This window comes from Anguilla rostrata, chromosome 1 (genome assembly GCF_018555375.3).
Source record: "Anguilla rostrata isolate EN2019 chromosome 1, ASM1855537v3, whole genome shotgun sequence".
In the NCBI taxonomy this organism is placed as follows: Eukaryota; Metazoa; Chordata; class Actinopteri; order Anguilliformes; family Anguillidae; genus Anguilla; species Anguilla rostrata.
This window is the reverse complement of record NC_057933.1, coordinates 65,439,290-65,463,209: the sequence shown is the minus strand read 5'-3', so window position 1 is coordinate 65,463,209 and position 23,920 is coordinate 65,439,290. Positions and strand designations below refer to the sequence as shown.

General features: G+C 39.3%; 1 protein-coding gene across 1 annotated transcript in view; it reads left to right on the top strand.

The window, feature by feature from the left end:
- Positions 1–23,920, top strand: part of dgkb (diacylglycerol kinase, beta) — a 63,188-nt gene that overhangs the window by 16,327 nt on the left and 22,941 nt on the right. Inside the window, exons 11-20 of the mRNA XM_064349795.1 lie at positions 472–560; positions 887–1,003; positions 2,135–2,233; positions 2,768–2,872; positions 3,844–3,917; positions 5,125–5,199; positions 8,622–8,707; positions 10,371–10,460; positions 10,805–10,965; positions 15,934–15,998. Coding sequence (XP_064205865.1) covers positions 472–560; positions 887–1,003; positions 2,135–2,233; positions 2,768–2,872; positions 3,844–3,917; positions 5,125–5,199; positions 8,622–8,707; positions 10,371–10,460; positions 10,805–10,965; positions 15,934–15,998 — 961 coding nt within the window. The remainder of the gene's footprint in view (positions 1–471; positions 561–886; positions 1,004–2,134; positions 2,234–2,767; positions 2,873–3,843; positions 3,918–5,124; positions 5,200–8,621; positions 8,708–10,370; positions 10,461–10,804; positions 10,966–15,933; positions 15,999–23,920) is intronic.

Sequence of the window (23,920 nt, the reverse complement as noted above, 5' to 3'; positions counted from 1 at the left end):
GTTGTACTCGTTTACGTTGCTTCTCTATCAAAATTTTAAGGTGAAGCCCATAGTGGTCATATCCGGTACTCACTTCAGCATTACACAAAATTATTACAATGCTCAGTCAACTTATCAAGATGAAGCAATGTTACATGCCGGTCTAACAGTGTGAATAGCTGCTTTCTCACTTTTGACAGTCATCTGACTGACACAGTCATCTGCTTTTCCTCCTTCAGATGGATTCACATGATCAGTAATATTTCACACATACTTTTTTGTATTTGAAAAAAAAAAATGAATCTGTTTTTGTAGGTTTTTGGTATTAATCACTTCGCTGAGAAGATGAATCATGTTCCCTTGTAATGCCCCTTCAGTCTCTGGCAAAATGAACAACCGCCCTTAATGATCCGTTTTGTTGTGTTCGCGCACTTTCCGTTCCGCTTGAAGCGAAGCTCTGTATTAATATGTGTGTCCATCCTCCCTCTCCAGTCTGCAAGTACACAGTCCACGAGCGTTGCGTGGCACGCGCTCCGCCGTCATGCATCAAAACATATGTCAAGTCAAAGAAAAACACGGAGGTACGTCCAATTGAAGTGTTCATCAGCCCGCACGCTTGGATCAGTGCCGTTCCATGGAGCTTATGCCAAGGGCTCCTTCTCCGCTAATGGAATTAGCAGCAAACGCTTGTATTAAGCAGAACTAATTACAAGACTTGCTTGCTTTAATAATCAGATGCCAAGCCCATCAACAATATTTCCAAGAGGTCCTCTCCTCGATTCTTTTTCTTGTTTTCTTTTTTTTTCTTCTCTTTTTGTTTGTTCTTTGTAGTTTTTGTTCTTTTACTTTTGCACTTGTTTTATTCCTCGTTTTCATTTCCTTTCTTGCTTTTTTCTTTCTTTCGCAGGTGATGCATCATTTCTGGGTGGAGGGGAACTGTCCGACTAAGTGTGATAAGTGTCACAAAACCATCAAGTGCTATCAGGGCCTGACTGGGCTTCACTGTGTGTGGTGCCAAATCACTGTGAGTCTGCTGGGGGGCCTCTACTGTGTTTCTGCTATTCCCACCTGATTAAGAACTTGCACTGTTTTCATTTTGTTTCATGCAATAAATTGTGCTTTGAAAATATTTCTACAGGCTACAGGTGTTTGACAAATAAACCAATATTGCTAATTATATTGATGTGAAAGTTACTGAGAAGTGATTGCTAAGTTGCCTTTAGAAATGTGTAAAATGTGTAAGACTACATTTCTTTCATGACTTCAGTACATTCAATATTTAATATATTTGCAGTGAGCCAAAGTTTTGTATTTATACAGTACTGTATTTATATGCACGAGTAATGTTCAAATGTGAGAAATGTATACATCCTCCTAAGACCCTGCAATTCATTTTTGTCCCCCGTAGGAGACATGAGTCTTAATCTCAGAACCATATATTCTACTATGCTTAAACCTACACTACAAGGGACGTGCAATAAAAATAAAATAATATTTGTGAAACATTTTCACTACAGCATGTTGTTAAGACAATTGTATTATGTCAAAAAAATGTAATAATTAAACTGTTGTTCTGCCGGTTCTCAGGAGGATATACATGTGTTTACGCCCGTTCGCCATGGACAATGCTGTGGTTTGGATAAGAGCTTACAAAGTAATAATGAGATTAAGCTTGTTTCCCTCTCTGACGAACCAACGCGTTGCTATGAAGGCACGCTGCTAATTATCAGAGCATCTCAAGCACTTATTCAGATATGTGTATTTAATGTTCTAGGGCCCCGTATGCATTCATTACTGAAGTAGTTTCCATGCTGCGAGAGGTGGGAATTAGCATGAAGAGTGTGTGGCTCAGCCTCCATTTAAATGATCTCAGTTCAGCGCTAACACCGCACCAGTGGAAGAGAAAACACCTCTCTTCTTGTAAACAACACAAATGAAGACAAAGGAAACAAGTCCGAATTCAATCGCTGGTTTGCAAGCAACTAACAGAAATATTATGCATCCTGCTTACTATTACACGTGGTGCTCTCGCATTAAATCTGGTGTATTTTGTGAAAGTCGCAAAATTAGGAATTGTGGATGTGATACGATTGCAGACTGTAAAATGAATAAAGCCAGTCAGGTTGGAATGTTAAATATTCAATCGCTGTTTCAGCTTCACAACAAATGTGCTTCCCATGTGAAACCAGAGTGTGACTGCGGGCCGCTGAGGGACCACATACTGCCCCCAACCACAATCTGCCCTGTTGTGCTGGTGAGTCACCCCCCTCTGACTCTGTCCCTGCCCACTACCTGCTCCATTTGGCCAGCAAGTCACCTTCCACAGAGACTGTATAGTGTTCGCCCACTGATGCCTTCCCTAATCACAATAAGAGCTGCAGTTTTAGTGAGTTACCCCATTGTTCCTGCCTTCTCAACACAACCTGCCCTTATGTGTGTGAATTAGCCACCGTGAACATCATAACTACCCCAAATCGCAATGTGCCCTGCAAACTGTACCCTCCCTAGAAACCACACACTGACCCTCACCATGGTATGCCCAATTATGACTTCCTGATACTTCTGCCCAACACAATAAATCCTATTTTGTTAGATAATCACCCCTCCCCCCACATACTGCCTTGACTACTCCCTGCCCCTTTCTGCTGGTTTATATCCCCCAATGTACTCATTTGTACCCCAAGTCCCAGGAGGAATATCTGACTTCCTTGGCTGGTAATAATGAACATCCCTGTTGTATTAATTGGCGCCCCTCCTTTTGAATGTCCTTGTGAACACTGATCTTCAGGAAAGGCAGTCCACCATTAGAAAAGATTCCAAAGCCAGCCAGTCAGGAGGTAGAGGGAAGATGCAGAGAGCCAACTCTGTCACAGTGGATGGACAAGGGCTACAGGTGAGTCAGACCCTGCTGGACACCGAGGCTCTATGCTGTATCATACATTTTATAGTTACTGTTGCTACTGGAAATGGTGAATGGGCTGGATGGTTGGGTTGGTACAGGACTCAACCCAATCTATTAATTGACAATTAAAGCTTTCCATCTGATACAACCAAAGTCTTATGCTACCTGCTTATTCGAAGTGGATATTCTAAGATTGATTTATATAGAAATTGACCATGTGTGGTGCTCAATCTGTCCAATCGAGTGAACTGAAGTTAATGATGGCAGTGATTGCTCGTGTTCAGCACAGATAGAACCCTCTGTCTGGGTGACCGCACGTCTGCGCATGACAGAGAGAAAATGATGAATCATAACCGAAGACATCCATCTCTGTTCTCTATGGCTAACCAGCGGAATAATCAGGATTATTATTTATAATTAGAGGAAGTAATGGATCACTCCTAACCTCTGGACAGGAGCTCATTAATCCACCTGGCTCTGCTGGGACATCAGACCCAGGACTTAAGCGCTCTGTCTGTGTCGCGGAGAACATTGTCATCGTCCGTGACATCCACAGAGTGCACGCGGAGGCCACTAATGTCTCGGATTAGGCATACTTAGATCTCATGCGGTCTCAGTTTACAGAATGGCATTACCTAGAAATGCTGGAGGACCTTTAATTGGTAATCTGTCATTGAAGACAAACTGACTCGCTTATTAGGCAATGATGTTTTCTCAAATTACCTCAATCAAGTTACATAATCAGCCTCTCAAAACATTTGCCATATTTCTGTTTTTCTAAAATAAAGTGAACGTGTTCACTGTAAGGAAGAGGCGAAGAACACAATTATTCTATTCTTGGAGTTAACAACGTTTTGAAATCTACACCTTTGTAAATAGAGGAAATTCACAGCAGGTCTAATAATTTTGATGGGGATGCAATATTTAATTTACAAGAAGGCTTTGATTCCTTTTTCCTTCAGATAACAACCATAGAAGGCACTCACCCGCTGCTGGTATTTGTAAATCCAAAAAGTGGTGGAAAACAAGGAGAAAGGTAAGATTTCGAAAGGTAAGATTTTAATGATTACCACTACTGTTACGCTTTGTACACATATTAATATGAGAAATATTGCGTTTTTGATCTTCTGCCAATCCCACCAACATTGTATCGGTTAAAAACCAATGTTTCAGTCTACTCTGTCAATAGCTTTCTGCATTATCACCGCTGTCTGAAAAGTGATGCCAAACATTTTAGTCCAGTCTGACAAGTCTGGTGACAAGTTTGCTGTGCACAATGCACAAGCACCTTAACCAGCTGTGCAAAGCAGGTGCCGGCAAGAGTTTATCAACCAATTAAATGATTCCATTTGCTAATTAAAAACTAAAGCCCAGACACCATTCTGCGCTCTGGGGCCTGAGTCATGCACCCCTGGTTTTGGTGAGCGCATTACCCAGCAGTCCTTGCCTGGCTCCACATTGCGCTGCCGCCCCCCATCACCCTGTCCTGCTGTCACTCCTCCCCGGTGAGCTTGCAGACACAGGCCTCCTCCTCCTACCCTCCTGGACTAATTGGGTTATTACTGGAGCGTATTCATTCCCCTCCTTATTGCTTTATTACTCATCTGTTTAAATTATGGGATCAAAATATGACTTGACCCAGTTGTTATAATGAAATAGAAATTAGAATGAATTAGTCTTTCTAATGAGTTCTCCCCTGAGGGGGAGTACGGAGAGTGACCGTCCCTTTTACTGTAGCACTGGACATTGGGTGACTCGAGGACTGTGCACTCAGCCTGCTGTTAAACCAGCTTTAACGTCCCTGTGCTTGCAAGGACTTCATTCAAATTAGTCGATTTTCCGGGTTCTGTACACAGGTCGAAATGTTGTATTTTGTTTTTTGCACATCTTAAGTACGGACTGAATTTGAAATACTTTACTCTAGCATGAAATTTGTGAAACAATAAAGGTGCATCATTATATTTTCTTGATGGTCACCCTTATACTTGGGGACTCCACTTATGTTTTACATATTATTTATTCACAGAACTGAGTATGTACTAAAGCAGTTTGGGTGAAACCCTTTGCTTTGGGCTGTCCAACCTGAGTCTAAAACATAATGCTCTCAGTGTCAGCATGAGGATTATGAGATACCAGTGTCATCAGTGGAGTGAGATTGTTGCAGTCTGTTATATTATAGGCTGGGTTCCATATGGTTGATCAGATCAGTGAACTTTCTTTTTTTCCTTTCCTTCCTGATATAGGATATACAGAAAATTCCAGTATTTGTTAAACCCCCGCCAGGTGTACAACCTTGCAAAAAGCGGACCCATGCCAGGGTAAGTTCTGTGCCATCTCAATTAGACAACTGCAATGTGTGACAATCAGGCTTGTGCACAGATAGACACCGACACGCTGAAGCATATGTGCACTACCCCGAGACAGTTAAAGTGCTCTTTCGGCTACAGCATTTTTTTAAAAGCGCAGGTGCCCTTGGCAATTGCAGTCTCTGCCTCCCAGTCCGCGATCGCAATCAACCCCCCAGTCCTCGATCGCAACCCCCCCCCTCCATAAGTCTACGATCACAATCTACCCCCCAAGCCACCAAGCCCCCGCACCTGATTTTCAGCATATGCCCTCCATAAAGTCTGTGCACAGTCCTGCTGATGACAATGCATGTGGCAATATCTTATGCTTGGTTCGGGTACTTGTTTGGTTTCTGCGAGAGCTAATACAAATACTGTATATTGCTCTGTTTTTCAGCGCTGATACTGGAAATTGTATGCAAAGGAAGTGTCTTAAATTGAATATCCCAGCAAAATCAGGAGATTATGCACACATTATTAAAAGGTGACATCAGATATCACAAACACTTGGAACAACAATTCAGCGCGATGGCTAGAGGGATGTGTGGGGACGGACGCCAGAGTGAAGGGGTGTGCTGGACGAGTTGGGAAGGCATTTGCTCCAGATTCACGTGTGATCGTGCATACAAACGACAGCCTCGTGCTCCGTCAGACAGAGCAGGTATGAGCTGCTGATCGCTCCTATCTGTGATCTGGAAGACGAGCAGGTCATTAATGCCCCGCAAAGACGCCACACAGCCTATTTATCGTGGGCGTCACCCTCACGTAGCCCACACAAACACGCGTGTGTTGAGGGTTTGAGAATATTGGACTGTAATGCATATATAAACATAGAATTCAAATGGTTGATTAAAGAAACAGGTTCCCCCCCCATCTCAAAAAAAGAAGAAAAACAGCAGTAGAAAAAATCCTTTCAAGTATACTGACATAGCGTATAGGCTATGCGTTGCAGCTCTGAAGTTTAGCCTAATCGATCAAATTTTTATTTATTTATTTATTTATTTATTTATTTATTTATTACCATCAATTCGACTATGCTAAGTTTTATTCAAATGCTAAGGTCAGAAAATGTCACGTAGGCCTATTTCTCTGTGGTGAGTGACGTAGGCTAGCCTACTTGTTGCTTGCGAGATAACTGTAGCAGTGGTTTTCTTTGTTATTATTAGGCCTACTATTTTTATTCCAGATGACATTACCGCTGAATAACCTAGTTAATAATTTGTAAAGTGTACGTAATACGGCCCACCCTGACAGATAGCAATACCAAAGGCAGAAACAGCCGCGCCCTCTCCTGTCAATTAGCAGCCTCTCTAACGCGATTAGAGCAAATTAAGTGTTTGTTTTTTCATATTTGAATATCTCCAAAGTTGCCTTTCATGTTTGAGGTCGTCTGTTCTGCGTTTAACTTGGTTTACGGTAGTTACAAATCCCAGTCGGAGAGTAATTGAGCGAATCATTTCTCCACCATATCATGATCCAAGGCTTCCTCATTCAGTTATTGGTTTATTATTGCAAAGGAACGGAAGCATTTGGGATGAACATTGCCTGCCTTGATCCGATTAGACTTCGAACAGACTGGTTCTTGGAACGCATAATTGTCAGTGTAATTTGAGTGTAATTTAGCAAGATTAGAGACCTTTGCAGCACCAACGTAGAGCAAATGGACAGGACAGTTTGAACAGAAGGAGCTGTTGTAGCAACAGATAAAGGCTTGACTCAAGCTGTAAGGGTAACCATACCTACATTCACTGTTACCTCATAAGATATTTTTGAAATACCCTTCAGATCAATAATCCGTAAACAGCACAGGAAATGCACAGCTGCTCATCCCAAAGTTAAAATCATAAACAAAGGCATGTTACTTATATGACTAACCACTGTACTGTTATTTCAGTACTTATATTTTTATTTCTTATGGTTTGGACAGAATGTATGTTAATGCTCATGCCTATGATTAGCACTTAAATCCATAATAAAATATCTTAATGACTGAATTTCTACTGCATGTTACTAAGTTAAGGACTTAGTAGCAGCCCCTGCAACAGAGGTGATGCAAGCCTGCCAGCATGTAGAATTGCAGCTCACACCATTCTATTCTTGGATCTACTGTATGTCTATATGTACATTATGTATGTTAGTAGTTGCTAAAAGTAGCAACTCATCCTCATCCTTCTTCTCATTCTTCACTATTGTTCAAGTTTTCCTTCTTTTTCATCACTTTTCCCATCATATTCTCCATCACCATCACCACATACTTACAAACTGTCCTCCTCCTCCTCCTCCTTCTTCTTCTTCTTCTTCTTCTTCTTCTAATTACTTGGATCCCTGTTTATGAACTGGTGCAGTTAAGGGAGCACACTGGTAAAGATGTGAACCCAGCTAATAACAGCTACAGAGGTACGCCTTGAGGTGTGACAGTTCACACTTTGTGGGAAGCTCAGAGGAGGACACCTTGAGATAGCTGCTGCTGTTAAATAAAACATGTTTGTTCAATTTGTTTTTGTTCTGTTTTTGTAAAAGTCTTGATAGTGGTGGGGTTTGGTTTTGTCTCACAGGTTGCTTTATCACGTACCACAATGTTGCACTGTGTAAAGAGATCTGTGACATTTTCTTTGTTAGAGCGTTATATCAATTAAAAATCGGTTGACTGATTTATTACAAGGACAGGTATGAAGCTATTAAGTGCAGCTGTGAGTTTTAGTTACAGTGCATTTCTGTAATGATGTGTTGTTACAGTGTGAATCTGCTTGTGTACTGAAGATAGTCATGTGAATTTAACAGTATTGTTAGATTGCTGGATTCAACTATTTCAGTTAGCCATTTAATGTCACATTTAAATGATTGAATGAATCCATCTTTCATTATCATTTTCATATATTGTGTGCTGCCTGAAAGTGTCCATAAATGAGAATACTGTATCCACTTGACCAGACAATGTATTCTATTGAAATCGGCTCTGACTGAATCAAATACCTGCAATTATTCTTTAGAGACGAAAATGGACAACATATGATAACATAAGTGATTTGTCGCAGTTAATTGTTCGGAAATGTTGCTGCGGGTATGGGGTACAGTCTTTTCTTAATTGTTGTACCCACCACAACATTCATTTGAATCCCGAAATTTATTGTTGTTGTGAAGGTTACCTACAAACTACTACCATGCGGATAATGGTTTGACCTGCTGTGACAGAATGCTAAGGAGCAGCAATTATCTTCCTCTTTGGAAAATATCTTGAAACTTGGATGTAAAATTGCGTGCCTCTTTTTTCTGTTGTGTGATTTAAAAGCTGCTTATTGATAGACTGATCATTTATGATATTTAAATAATTAAATAAAAAGTATATGTGTGTCTGCTGGCTGTTGTGTTTTGTAGCAGATTCTTTGTTGTTGCAGGCTGAATTTCTTTCGAGATGTCCCAGACTTCAGGGTGCTTACCTGTGGTGGAGATGGAACTGTTGGCTGGATCCTTGACTTCATTGGTAAGAAGTAGATTTGATACGAGCTAGTCTAATTTAAGTGACTGAGACTAAATTCTTTATATATTGTGTTTTCATAAAATGTAAACATTTTTGAGGTTGGTTTGTGTAAGGCTTCAGTTGGACATGATTTACTGCAAATGCCTAGGGTAAACACACGTTGTTCTTCTGTTCCTTCGCATTACATGTAGATACACAGTGCCATGAAAAAGTATTTTCCCTCTTCCTGATTTTTTCTATTAATGCATATTTGCCACACTGAATGGTTTCAGAACTTTAGACAAGAAGTAATATTAGACAAAGGGAAACTGACAAACACAAAACACATTTTTAAAATTATTATTGAATTTATTTAATGAAAAATATTATAAAACACCAATATCACCCACGTGAAAAAAGTAATGTCCCCCTTAGACAATAAATAAATCAAATAACCAAATTGAATTGATGATTAGATTCAGTGATCATGAGTAAATAGGGTCAGAACTTGTGGTCAAAAGAGCACTTTCGATGACTGTGATGCTCATGCATTAGTGCAGTATGTAAGGAAAAATAGAAGAGCACCTCTTCCTCAGGTGACTGAGAATGTCAATGCAGGATGCGATCAGACTGCATCAGCACGAGCGGTCCATTGACAACCTCGTAAAGATGGATATTATAGTAGAGTCGCAGTGCATAAAGGGGGTCACTGAATGGTTTGATGAGCATTAAAAAGTGTGAATGTGAATCATGCTATGGCCTTCGCAGTCACCAGATCTCAACCCAATTGTATAGCGATGTGAGATTTTAGACTGACGTGTTAGACAGCACTCTCCACAACCATCATCGAAACATAAATGAGGGAATATCTTTTGGAGGAATTGTGTTCCATCCCTCCTGTAGAGTTCCAGAGACTTGTAGAACCTATGCCAAGGTGCATTGAAGCTATTCTGGCAGTTGATGGTGGCCCAGAACGTTACTAAGACACTTTATGTTGGTTTTTCATTTTCACCTGTCAATATATGTGTGTGTGTGTGTGTATGTGTGTGTACTACCATGCCAACTCTCTAGATGTTTCAGCAATTATGTTTATTTAGAGGAACATGGTTTCTTTTTGTCATCTTTGGTATTTAACTTGTTTGCTTATTTCTGTGATTTTTTCTTTAATTGCATTATACCTCTTGCAGTATTACCTTTGTAAAACTGATTTGCTATCTTGTTATTTTGGTAAAAGAATATTAAATATAGTTTTTGTGCGTAATCTTTGCTGATTGTGAGAATTGTTTCTATTAAATTCAAGCCCGTTTTATCAGACAAAATAGCATTATTACGCTCTTACAAAATGATATACTTTGCGTATTTGGAGCTTTTTGGAGAAATTGTTTCTATTTTAGTCTCTTAGAAAATTGCTTCAATTTTTATCTATCATTGCAAACCAAAATAATTGTGTAAACAGAAAGCTTTGTCTAAGGTCTTGTGATAAATTGACCTGCAGCTTTAAGAGTATAGCAGCGGTAATGGAAACAGTATGGAGCAGTGGTTAGAGCAGCATTGTGGCGCAGTGGTCAGGGCAATGGTGTAGAGTAAAATCAAAGCTGTAATAATGCAGATTTTGGGTCTGAGTGAAATTAGTTGAAGTTGTAAAACTGAAGGCTTGGAGTGTTTAACTACTGCTGTTCTTTGACAGATAAAGCGAATCTGGACAGGAACCCCCCTGTTTGTGTACTTCCTCTTGGCACAGGAAATGACCTGGCTAGGTGTTTGCGGTGGGGTGGAGGTATTGTACCCATACAGTATTCATGTTATCCCTATTACTTTATTAAGTGACACAATACTGAAGCTCAAATGAAAATACAACAGCCTACTCCAGTATGTATACATATTTCAGTTCTGGATAGCATGCTGAGGAGATTATTACATACACTGTTAAAATCTGTAATTCAACAGTACTTTGACTCAGATTAGTGCTGTATTTGCTAACCTGTGAGATTGATAGGCAGGATAAATTAAACACTAGAATACACCATACTGTATATTAAACACAGGCTTTTGTGCTTCAGCAGCATGCATGTATTATAACAGAGTGTGTTGTAATCTAATCAGTGCACTGATGTATGTAAGGTTATGAGGGGGAGAGCCTGCTGAAGATCCTGAAGGACATTGAGAATAGTACAGAGGTGATGTTGGACCGCTGGAAGATTGAAGTGACGCCCAGTGACAAGGAGGAGAAGGGGGACCCAGTACCTTACAGCATCATAAACAATTACTTCTCAATTGGAGTGGTGAGTCTCATTTCTGGCACAGTGCTGGTACAATAAGCATTAGACTCACAAAGGCCTGAGGGCCGGTCATTTTCATAGCTTTCACGGCAGGGCTGAAAGCTAAACTTTTCAAATGATTTTACTCCTGTCACTGCACGGCAGCCATGGCTGTTCTCTGAAAAACTCTAACAGTATTCAAAGTCCACCAAATCAAATCATAAAGGTGGGACACAAGCTGATTTATAGGTAATTGCAATTGCCTTTATTTAAATATAAGCCACTTAACAAATAGGTTTAGTTTCAAAATCACTGCTGCTGTGCTAAATGTTTCTACTTATGTCCATGCTCTCCACAGCTGATTGGCTGTCAGCTGAGCCAAATCAGCCTGTTCATCCATCTCCACCCACCAGCAGCACATCTTGGATCTCTTTGCATCTGAAGTCTAATGACGCAGATTACACCTTTCGCATGTTGGCCATTACTGACAAATGTCAGTGGAAATATGGTAATTAACATTTGCGGGCCTGAGGATGGTATCACCCTCACACTGTGACATTACATCATTACTCTGAGAGGACCGACGCATGTCTTCACAAATGTTAGTCAAATGATGCAGCTCCTTCAGTCTTTGACCTGTGAGGATGCAAAGCCACTTACCAGGCCAGGGATGTGAAGCCAATTTAAAACTATGGCACATACACATTGCTACCAGTTCAACACTTCATAAAAGTAGTAAGAGGTTAAGTAGACCTAAGAGAATAAAAAACACTTCTCTGGTTAGGGCTGTGATATATATATAAATAATCTGTTCTGTAGGCACGGTGTTGTAAAGGCCTGTGAGCACATCACATGATTCCATGCTACAAATTACCATTACAAAATGTGCAAATATAATATCACGCAATCAATAGTTTTAGTTTTTATATATCTTATAGTTTTAATATATCTCATAATTTCAACTCATAAGAGAGGTGTTTTCTTATGTCGAAAATATATATGACACAAACTCCCCACTGCAATATCTGCCATCTAAAGTCACATCTTTAGATATTGTGTGAAGCAACTAGAGCCGAAATAATAAATAAAAGGCGAGTGTTTCTTTGGGTCGGCTACTGCTTGCATATGCAGAGTACACTTTTACTTCCTTGTCTTGACACTAGGGGTGCATCCGAACTGATACCCTATTCAGAAATCCGCAGGTAGTAACCTACGCAAGTCGTGGAAATTGTTTTTTGCTCACAAAAGTGAGCATTAAATGAAAACTAATCACTTTTCGATGATAAAAACTGGAAATACACAATAGAAAAGTGACCTGGCTACTGGGTAGCAACAGCCCAATATGTTTTCCCCTGACCAGACGTAAAATATGCAACAGTTCAGGTTATGACCGACCTGGGTGCTCTCACAGCATCTGCTACGGCTAGTGCCGACTAGACAGACTTATAAAATGCAGAGTATATAATGGACAGTGATTTAGAACATAAGTTAAATTTGTTTGTAAAATACAGCTTTAAGAAAATAATCTGTTATTATACTTGGTGTTTTGAAAGAACAACAATTGCAATGGAATACCAAGTAGGCTTTACAGAACTTCCATTCAAAATACACCCACTTCCGGTTTTCTGGTGATGCTATACAAATACAGAGCTTGTTTGTTGCATAGACACAGGTTGTCTATGCACGCCCCTACTTGATACTTTTATCTCATAGTTAAAATTGTAACATTGTAACATGGTAACATAATAATAATAATAATAATAATTGTAAACTATGACATTAATTATACATTTTGTAGTCATAAGGTGAGTCTGTGTCAAATACTAGCTTCTGCAAGTCTATATCTTTCCGCAATAGGTAAGCGTCAGACAGATTTCCCCCTTTCAACAAAAAATGTGGATTTGCTTATCTGATGTAAATATGGTAGTTTATCAATCATTATTTATTTGATAAGATAATTTGTACTTCTAAATATTTCACAGCGAAAAAAAACAAATATACTCTTACTTTTTTGTTGCTAAGTCACAAAACGAATTTCACTGAATGAGCTGCTTGCCTTTAATCTGATCACTCACTGTTTCTTTCATGACAAACCTCAGTATTTTAGCTAAATTCAATATCCTTTTTCTCATGTTTGAGCATTATTGCCATGCTTTATTTAAAGAAATCAATGTTTTTTTTTTTTTTTGCTACAAAATAATTTTTTACAGACTCTTAAGTTTGCATTTGTGCCCTATGAATGAAATGATGCCGAAGTTGATTTCTTTGAAACTTCTTCATCACAGGAAACAATTTCAAAAGCATTTGACTGTATTTAAAGTGTGAGCCCTTTTCTGTCTCTGTAAATCTGCTGTGTTTTACACCGGATAGAAAATTGGACAGATGAAGTTGTTTATTTCAGGATTAGAGATGGTTCCACGGCCTCAGTGGAATAATGTGTGATATTTTGTGTTACATTTCACATCAAATTTTATGATATGTCTCAAAAAATCTAATATAATAAAGATTACGGAACAAGTCAACCCAATAATTACTTTAGAGATTATGCAGATGTTGTGAAGATTAAATCTGTAATAACAGCAGAATACTGGAGATCAGAAGGTTGGTTAACAACCAAAGCATGCAAATTGTTGATGCAAGATGCAGAGACATAGGTTTATGAAGAAGAGAAACATTACTGTGTTCATATTTTACTGTTTTTCTGACCTTATTTGACAAACCAAAAAAATGAATAAATAAATAAATAAATATATAAATAAAAAAATAAAATAAAATAATGAATGAATGACATGAATTTTATCTTTAGCTGTATCAGGACATATGTGACTGAATTGAAAACATATGTATCCATCTCCCTACAAATGCACAGGGCCCTCTTTATTTGGCATCTGAGGTTGAAATGTATACAGTATATGCCTTGTGATTGGTTATCTAAATAAATATTGTTTTTGTCACAGGAAAAGATGCAAAAAGAAAGGATGCAATGAAATAAACTGGTGGAGAATAAAGTCGAAATAGAGAATGAATATTTCAGTATGCAATGATAAAGATGCATTCCCTTCTTGACCAGCACAGACATATGCTGTTCATTCTTTAAAGAAAGAGACAAAGATCCTCCTCATCTCAAACATGCGTTGGAGCGAGATTTTTTTTGCTAATCATGTACCATTTAAATACTAATCCTGTTTTATCCAATTTAATGTAACTAGTTGAATAATCCCTGTGATGGTCCATAATGATCCCAATCAGGCAAGGAGTAAGAGACTGGGAGCTAATCACATGGGACGCCCTAAGATAATGTAGTCTGATTCCTAATGACCCTGTACTCATGTCAAAGTCATTACTCTCACTGTGAAGGGACATCATCTGCCTGCCAAACTCATAATTGGACTAAACGTTGAGCTATGAGGGGACATTACATATGTCCTTTATTAATTTGGGTGCTGAAGTTCTGCAATGGTAATTATTGTAGCGGTGCCAAGAATGGATGGTTGGGGGTCTGAGCCCCTTGTTTAGAATGAAATGTCAAACTTCACACTGAAATATGTTCGAAAGCTCTATAGAGCTTTTGTACCTTGCATTACAGAGGCCAAGCTGAAATTGGAAAATATGCATGCATGAGCACACACACATACATGTATGCACATACACCTGACTAATTTGCTGGGTCTTATGCACAGCGCATCGCAAAATGTCCATATTTGTAAATATATGCACACACATGCGTGCATGCACATGCGCAAACACAAAAACACTGCAGTGCATAGAGTTTGAATATGCCTAATATATTGAAAGTAGAATGTTGCCATTCTTAATTTTTTTATTAGCTGTATGGTTTACTAGTAGAAGCAGGCTTCAGGAAATAAACCAGAATACCTCAGCTCTTACCTTTTTCTTTTTTGTTTATTGTACAGTTTTGTAAAAAATCAAATAACAATCTTTTAGATGTATCTATCATTTTCCATTTCTCGTGTGTGTTGAGGTACAAAAGATCATTGGGGAATCACACAGCCTCTTTTGGTCTTCATCTAACAGCGTCCTGAAAAGACATCAAGAGACAAAGAATTGATTTTTTTGGCCTCTCCTAAATTTGGTCCTGTGAACTAGCAGGGGGTCTTCCCTGTGGCTGCTCGTCCAATAGCTCATTTCAAGAGCTAACTGGTCAAAACAGATGAGTTGAAAAAAAGAGTAGGCCTTGAAAAGTTTCTTTAACTTTTTTTTGTTTGTTCCAGGTCTTTTGGGGGCATGTGGCTATGTTTCTTTGAGCGGTTTTGTTGTCCTTTAAAATCTCATAAGTATAATGTAAAAGTTGACAGATTCACATCCGATTACAGGCAAGCGATGAGCTGCTTTAAGATGAGGTGAATGTCTGTTTTCTAACAAGGTCATATTCCTCGTTTCACGGGTACGTTTTGTGAGCTCATACTAGCAGCCATATGCTAACATTGTGTAATGTAATTGGATGCATAACCACACTTTAATTAACAAAATAATAATTCAATAATTTCAATAATTTGCACATGCCCATATACTGTACAGCAGGAGCCTTGTTGTCACCCTTGCCATGGCAACACACTCACACACACTTACGCTCACACGACTGCTCCACTGGCCTGGGGGTCAGGGGTAGAAAACAGCTCATTGTTGCCAGGGAGCCAGCAGCATCCTGTTTGTCTGGGGTCGTGATTACTCGCAATGTGTGTTTAATTAATTAGGCTGCGCAGAGAAGCCATGCTGTTCTGCATTTTTGTCAATACCATTAGGTCTGGACAAGCACAGCCTTCCAATGGCAAAAATGGGACTTTGTTTTTTTTCTGCAAATATATACAGATCCAGTTGATTCATTTCCGTGCTGTCAGAACATTTTGGTTGTATTGAACCCTAACCTTCAGCTGGGGGGTTTGAGCACGGATTATCAGTAAATGACATGTTTTTAATCAGGTGTAGTTGCATCATGACCATATTGTAACGCCATTGATGTCCTTTTTCAAGGACGCCTCCATCGCACACAGATTCCACATCATGAGGGAGAAGCACCCAGAGAGGTTCAACAGTAGGTGAGTTTTCAGAAAATTTACATTTCATCTCCCCTCTTTTTTGTTTGGGCTGTCAGATGCACCTGTGAGAACTGGCTGCTGCTTGCATGTTTTACACCCCTTAATGTACAGATGCGTACTGCTTTCCTCTCAGTTTCAAGCTCCTGCACACCACACCTTTTTAGCCCTTGCACAGTTCAGTTCAGCTAAACAGAGGCAGCAAGTCAGACTGCCGAGGCCTTTGTTAAATTTGAGTAAACTCATTTAAATGTGTTAAAGTATTTTATTTTTATTGCACAGAATTGTTTGTTCATTTCATGGACTGCCATACTGATGCTGTGTGAAGAGCAATATATGTGATTTGTATATATGTGATCATCAGAAATAAGGACAGAGCACATTTCAATCAAATCGGAAAGATATAAAAATAAATTCCAGTATATATGTCACAATTTCAATGCCTAATATCCCCTACTGTATTTCATGTACAATATGGGTAATATTGGGCACAATTTGAAATGCATCAAGTATTATAGGTGTATTAGAATACCATACCATATAATGTCCAACTATACACATCTTCAGCTTCAACTATATAGTACAGTCCGTTATTTTTTTAGACAGTGACACGGTTTTTGTTCTTTTGGCTCTGCGCTCCAGCACATTGGATTTGAAATGAAACAACGAATATGAGGTTTACGTGCAGACTGTCAGATTTAATTTGGAGGTATTTACATCCATGTCAGGCAAATCATGTAGGAATTAAAGCCCTTTTAAGATGGAGTCTCCCTTGTTTAGGGGACCAAAAGTAACAATTTTGTAAAAAAATTGTACAAAAGTAAAAAAGGACAATTGGCTGCCCAATTGATGTGTTGTTGCATCATTATTTCAAGCACAAGAAAGCTAATAAAAGGTCTAGAGGTGATTCTAGGTGTAGCCTTTGCATTTGGAGTCTGCTGCTGTCTCTCTACATGTCCAAAGAAGTGTTAATGCCAGTAAAGCAGGTCATCATGAGGCTGAAAAATCAGAATAAATCGATCAGAGACATAGCCAAAAAATTATAAAAGCAATTGTTTGACACATTGTTAGGAAGTAAGAATGCGATGAGCTCTGGAATAGCAAACAATCTGGTAGACCACAGAAGACCATGTCCAAAAAATACTTTCATTTGTGAAGAAAAAACCCTTTTAAACTGTCAGACGGATCAAGAACACTCTCCGGGATGAAGGCATAGATGTGTCAAAAACTACCATAAAGAGAATGCACCAGCATAACCTCAGAGGGTTCACTGCAAGATGCAAACCTCTAGTTAGCCTCAAGAACAAAACAGCCAGGTTAGAGTTTCCAAAAACAATGCAATGCTAAATGCTAAAAAAAATAAAAGCAGTAGAATTCTGGAACAAAGCATTATGGATAAGTGAGATGAGTATTAACCTATACCAAAGTAAAGAGGAAAGTATGAAAAAGAAAGCAACTCCTCATGAGCCAAAGCATCCCCCCTCCCTTATCTGTGAAACATGATGGAGGTAGTGTTATGCCTTAGGCATGTATGGATGCCATTGGAACTGGCACACTTGTTTTCATTGATGATGTGGTTGCTGATGGCAGCAGCAAGATGAATTCTGATGTGTACAGAAACATCTTATCTGCTCAGATCCAAACGAAGGCCTCCAAACTCATTGCACCTTCACCTTGCAGCAGGACAATGACCCCAAACACATTGCTAAAGCAACCAAGGAGTTTTTCAGGGCCAAAAATTGGAATGTTCTTGACTTGGCCAAGTCAATCACCTGACCTGAATCCAACTGAACATGCATTCACTTGCTGAAGACAAGACTGAAGGCAAAATCAGTTCCAGACGGTTTCAAGACTGAAACCGTCCGGAACTGAAGATGGCTACAGTACAGGCCAGGCAGAGCATCACCTGAGAAGATACTCAGCATCTGGTGATGTCTATGGGTCACAGGTAGTGATCAAATGCAAAGAATTTGGAACCAAGTACTTAATATAACTATAAGTACCATATATAATTATATTTTAGATAATGTTAATTTGTCCCATTTCTTTTGCTTTCCTGAAATAAGGGGACTGTGCATAAAATGGAATTCCTACACCGATCACCTGATGTGCATGTAAATACCCTCACATTAAATCTGACAGTATGCACTTTAACCTCATATTCATTGTTTTATTTCAAATCCAGGTGGGTTGCTTGTTCAGAATCTGTATGATTCACACTGTCCGCCTGTGAGTAGTTTAAATTGTGTTCACCTTCTTGCAATGAACAAATTTGGCATCTTTGTCTTCATCAATAATTAACATCCCAGTAAGTCATTTCTAACAATAGGGAGTAATTGGTTTGGTAATTGAATTTGCTTGGGTAGTTTGACATCATTTATCTGTCAGCACGATGGCACAGGACCTTTTACAGAGGCTCCTAATAATCATATTCATAATCATAATCATATTTTACATGACCAGGTTTATAGTTCAGCAGTTTGCCTAGTTAATTCCAAATGAATTTTTCCACCATTGTAATGAAATTCATTTTTTAAGATACTCTGGTGGACTGTCAGTTCTCTTGTCAAGTGATATATTGAAAAATATAACGATGATGAAAAATAATTAAGGGATCGTGTGTGTGTGTGTGTGTGTGTATGTGTGTGTATGTGCGTGCTTGTGTGCGTGTGCCTGCACGTGCACAAGTTTTTGTGGGCACTGTGATGCACTCAATCTTTCTTGCTTGTGCATTTATGAATGAGCCTGTTAACACATATATGTTTATCCAAAATGATTTATGGGTTAGAAATGAATTTCTATTAATTAATTTTGTCATTTTTGCACAGCCTTACAATTAAACAAGCTGTACCTGTATCAAGCCATGTTTTATTGGCATAAAAATGTTAATTAGAAAATAGAATGCATATAAGGTACATAACTACTTTGTAGATATTGTTTTATACCGTTGTGAAAAATGATTGAGGTATTTTAAGAAAATTATACCATCTGTTATTTGAATTCGATGAATAATTTACAAGAAGGAATGGGTTTAGGATCTTTCTATTACACACTATCCTTTCCATGTGAATAATGTATGATTATAGTTTTTCAAGGTATTGTAGCTTTTGCAGGATTTGTCCGTGGGGCCCCTGTCCTTGTTGTGGACAAGTGGGATTAGTGCGGCTTCAACTATTTTGATTTCAGCTTTGTGGTCAGTTTAGGGAAGTGACCAATGAGTTTAGCAGAATGTGTGGACTGCAATTTGGGTTTTGTTAGAATCCATACATTTTCTCTGATACAAACGCAGAAAGGTTTAATAGCACAAACAAGTTTGGTCAGCTTTTTTTTGTTTCAGATAGAGGTGTGTGTGTGTGTGTCTGGGGGGGGGGGGGGGGGGGGGGGGCTGTGTTGTTAGTGTAAGCATTGATGTTCTTGGCCTTGTGGTATCATTGTCGTTCACTAGTGTACATTGTGGTGTACAGTTAGGGTAGGCAGTGCTGCTTCTGGGGTAATGGAATTCTTTCTTCTTTTTGTTTCTCCTGAACAGTTCTTTATAAAGGTGGATCAATCACGAAATTAAATGAATGTAGGTTGACATATGCTTGAAGTATTGGATTCAGTGTGACTAAGGCCTGACTATTTCATTTGCAGCGTTAAAAGGCAGTCATAAGGTGTTTCATGAAAAGATCTGTTAACCAATCTAGCAGTCACACGTGGGACTAAATTTATCCACACAAAGAGCTAGTCAAATACAGTAGCTTTGCAATATTCTCTAATGCAGACCTTCAGTTTTCATGTTTGTATACTGTCTTAGTCTTTTAATGGTTTAATGGTCGTGTAAAATGATGAGCTAAGAAAACTTGAATTCCCTTTTCACATCTGTATAATTTTTTCATAGTCTTATGTTCACCCCTTCCCAGAGCATACATTTTGCTTTTGGTCTTAATTTTGCTATAAACGTAAAAGAGTATGATATCATTATAACTACCTCTCACATCATTGTGAATGGAAAATAGTTATGTCCTGACATACCTGATCAAACAGGTGAATACCTATCCTGGTTTTACCCAGCTGGATTCTGTGACCACAGAAAAGGGCAAAGGACTGCTGTTACACTGAATGTGTGCAAAACAAATTCTACTGGACTGTGGCACTCCGGGAATGTGGTTCTCTTCTCCTGGTGTTGAATAAATTGCTTCCTTTTTGTACAGTATGTGGCTGGGCAGAAGGAGTTTGCTGCACTTCTCTGTCTTTGTTTCTCTCCATTTTAGGGGCAGCATTAATTATATTTATCATAGACTTGACCTTAAACAAGACATAAATATTTGATCAGTTTTAATTAACAACAAAATAATGGCATATTCGTTTTTAATTATGAAAAGAGAGGATCTTGTTGATGAATCCACAGGCCTGGCCCAGCTCTTTTTATTTGCACCTTGGGTGATTATGGGGGAGAAGGTGAGAAGATTTGACACTTTGCAGATAGATTAATTTACTGGTGCAGCCGGACCAGGAGGTGATAATGAGGTCGAGGATTAAAACCAGACAATCAGGCTGCTGACGACTCCTGCCTCGTTAAAATATACTGTTCAACTTGTCACTGATCTCCCATGTAATTACACGCTAATCTCTGGCTCAGAGAGACTCACTCCTGCCTTTGTGTCGACCCACACGGCAGAGTTTACTTATTTTTGCCATTGCTGTGCACCTGTCAACATAATGCCGACAATGAATGACGGTAAATGACAGTAATTTTAATGCTTGAGACAATGTATATTGTCTCAAGCATTAGAAAAATGCTTAGAAAAAAATCTGGACTTAATCTGTTTGATTCATATCATGATTTCTTTTGTTTCTCTTTTCTGATGGGGGACAGCTTAGGGTATAATCATTTTCATGAGGCTTACAATTCTTTTTCATGTCCATGGCAGTAGTTCTGTGCATAAGTGGACCATTTATTACTCTTTTAAACAAAATATTTTTATAACTACATTCATTTTGTATTCCTTATTAAAAACAAAAACTTGAAAAATATGGTGAAGTTAAAATTACACTGGGTCAAGTCATTTTTGCCAAACCATTTAAATTCTTGAAGCTGAATAACTTGATACAGCATTATTTGCTTTTTGGCCTTCTTATTGCCTTGCAGTAATCATTTCGATGTTTTAATGTACAATTATGTGATTATAAAAGATACACGTCTGCAGAATATGCTTTCATTGTCCGCGGTGTTTAACATATCACTGCACATCACCTGGCTCTCTCAAGAGCCGTGCGGCTCAGTCCAGCCATCCTTTAAGATATTCCTGAGTTAACCTTTCCCAAAGTCGGAGGGAGGCCGAAAAGCGGAGTAGCGTTTAGCATAATGAGGACCGTCATCAAAGCAAGCCGTGTGAGCCAGCCCCAGTTTGACCCGCCAGCGCGGGAGAACGCGGTGCCGCGGGAGCCCCTGGACCCAGCCGGCGAATTCCTCGCCCCTAATTTGAGATGGAATGATTTGTCTAAGCGGAGCTGTCATCTATAATTAATGGCCACTTACGAGTGTAATTTACTGAGCTCTCACCTGTGGTCCTGTCCATCCCCTGGCTGGGGGCCCCCATTTACACCCACTCCACCAGTTTAAACAACGCTACGGCCTTATGCACCTCTGTAATTACCAGGGTGGATACTGTAAACGAACTTATGAAGAAATGCGCAGAGGAGCATGTGTAAGATGTGCGTAAGTGTGTAGCGAGCTGTTGGATAAAGCATGCGGAGACTTCCCCATGGCTTGGCCTGCTGTGTGCGCCGATGTGTGCTTTATCTTTTATGTATCTTTGTTATTGTTGAATTAAAACGGCTAAACATGTCACTCTTGGTTAAGGACCCCATTCAGGATTCCAGCCAACAGCCCTCTGGTTTGTTCCCTGATCACTACTACATAATTATGTTATATACATTATTCACAGAGGACTGGTACATGTACAGTGCCATAAAAAAGTGTTCATCCCTTCCTGATTTTGTCTATTATTACATATTTCTCATGCTGAATGGGTTTAGATCCATTTAAAAAAAATATTATAATATGTATTTAATGAAAAAGTTATCAAACACCCATATCACCCATGATAAAAAGTAATTGCCCCCTTAATTACTCAATCAACCAATTAAGCAAATTTAATTTAATAGATTCAGCTGAATGAACACAGCCAGGCTTGACTGCTGCCAGCCCTGCAAAATATAAACCTTTCTCATATTGAACCTTACCATGATAGTGACCTAAGCACACTGTGCCACGATCAAAGAAAGTTCCAGAAGAGATGCAAAAAAACTCTATTAACATATACCAGTCTGGAAAGTGTTACAAAGCCATTTCTTAGGCTCTGGGACTCCACCAAACTACACTGAGAGCCATTATCTTCAAATGGAGAACACCTGGAACAGTGGTGAATCTTCTCAGGAGTGGCCGGCCTGACAAAAGTTCTCCAAGGGTGCAGCAAAAGCTCATCCGGAAGTCACAGAAGATCCCAGAAGAACATCCAATGAACTGCTGACCTCTCTTACCTGAGCTAAGGTCAGTGTTCATGACTACACAATAAGAAAGAGACTGGACAAAAATGGAATTATGGGAGGGTAGCAAGGCGGAAACCATTGCTAACCAAGAGAAACATCAGTACTCGTCTCACATTTGCAATAAAGCACCTGGATGATAACCAAGCCTTGAGATAGCCTTGAGATAGTGTTCTATGAATAGATGAGTCAAAAGTGTAACTTTTTGGATAACATGGGTCCCATTCTGTCTGCCGTAATGCAAATACACCATTTCACAGTATGAACATCATACCAAAAGTCAAACATGGTAGTGGTAGCAGCGTTATGGTGGGGGATGCTTTGCTGCCTCGGGACCTGGACGACTTGTCATTATTAAAGGAACCATGAATTCTGCTCTTTACCAAGGAGAATGCCTGGTCATCTGTCCGTGAGCTGAAGCTGAAGCGCAATATGCGGCAAGACAATGTTCCACAACACAAAAGCAAGTCCGCACCTGAATGGTTGAAAAGAAACTAAATTTAAGTTTTGTATTGGCCTAGTCAAAGTTCTCACTTGAACCCAATAGAGATGTTGTGGCAGGACCTGAAACGAGCATTTCATGTAAGAAAACCTGCCAATTTGTCTGAATTAAAGCAGTTCTGCAAAAATTCCTCCACAGCAATGTGAAAGACTGATGTAAAATTATAGGCAGCCTTTGCTTGCAGTTATTGGTGCTAAAGGTGGTGCGACCAGTTAAGTTTCGGTGGGCAATTATAACGCTGATATAAGAGTTTGACAACTTTTTTCAGTAAATAAATGAAATAATAATATAAAAATGTGTTTGTGTTTACTAAGGTTCCCGTTGTCAAATATTACATTTTGTCTAAAGATCTGAAACCATTCAGTGTGACAAATATTCGGTAATAGAGGAAATCAAATCAAGGGGGCAAATACTTTTTCACAGCGCCGTATGTCATTGTGCCTCATTGATGATCATCCCTGCTGGTGCGCATATCTCAGTCAGCCTGCTGTTGCTTTGTCTCACTAGCCTTCCCCAGACTGTGCTTCCACTGGAGTTGTTGTAGCGTCCACCAGTCCACGAGTCTCCAAAGCCAGGTTCCACTGACAAACCAGCTCCAGTCGAGCCACCAGCCCCTGTAGAGCCACCAGCTGTCAGCATGCTCCCCACATTACACCTCCTCACCACTATCATTATTATTTACATGGCGGGAGGGGTAAACTGAAACTGCTCATGCACAGAAGCTCATTCTGTGGCCTCACTAGCACTGTTCTAGCGGTGTTCAGTAGCCATGTGGCTGTCTCTGCATTTCACAGAGAAAGCATAGAGCAAAACCCTTGTGGCCAGGGCCAAAGCTAAATAAAAACATGAATGTACTAGATCATAACATATTAAATAAAAATTAGACAGCATA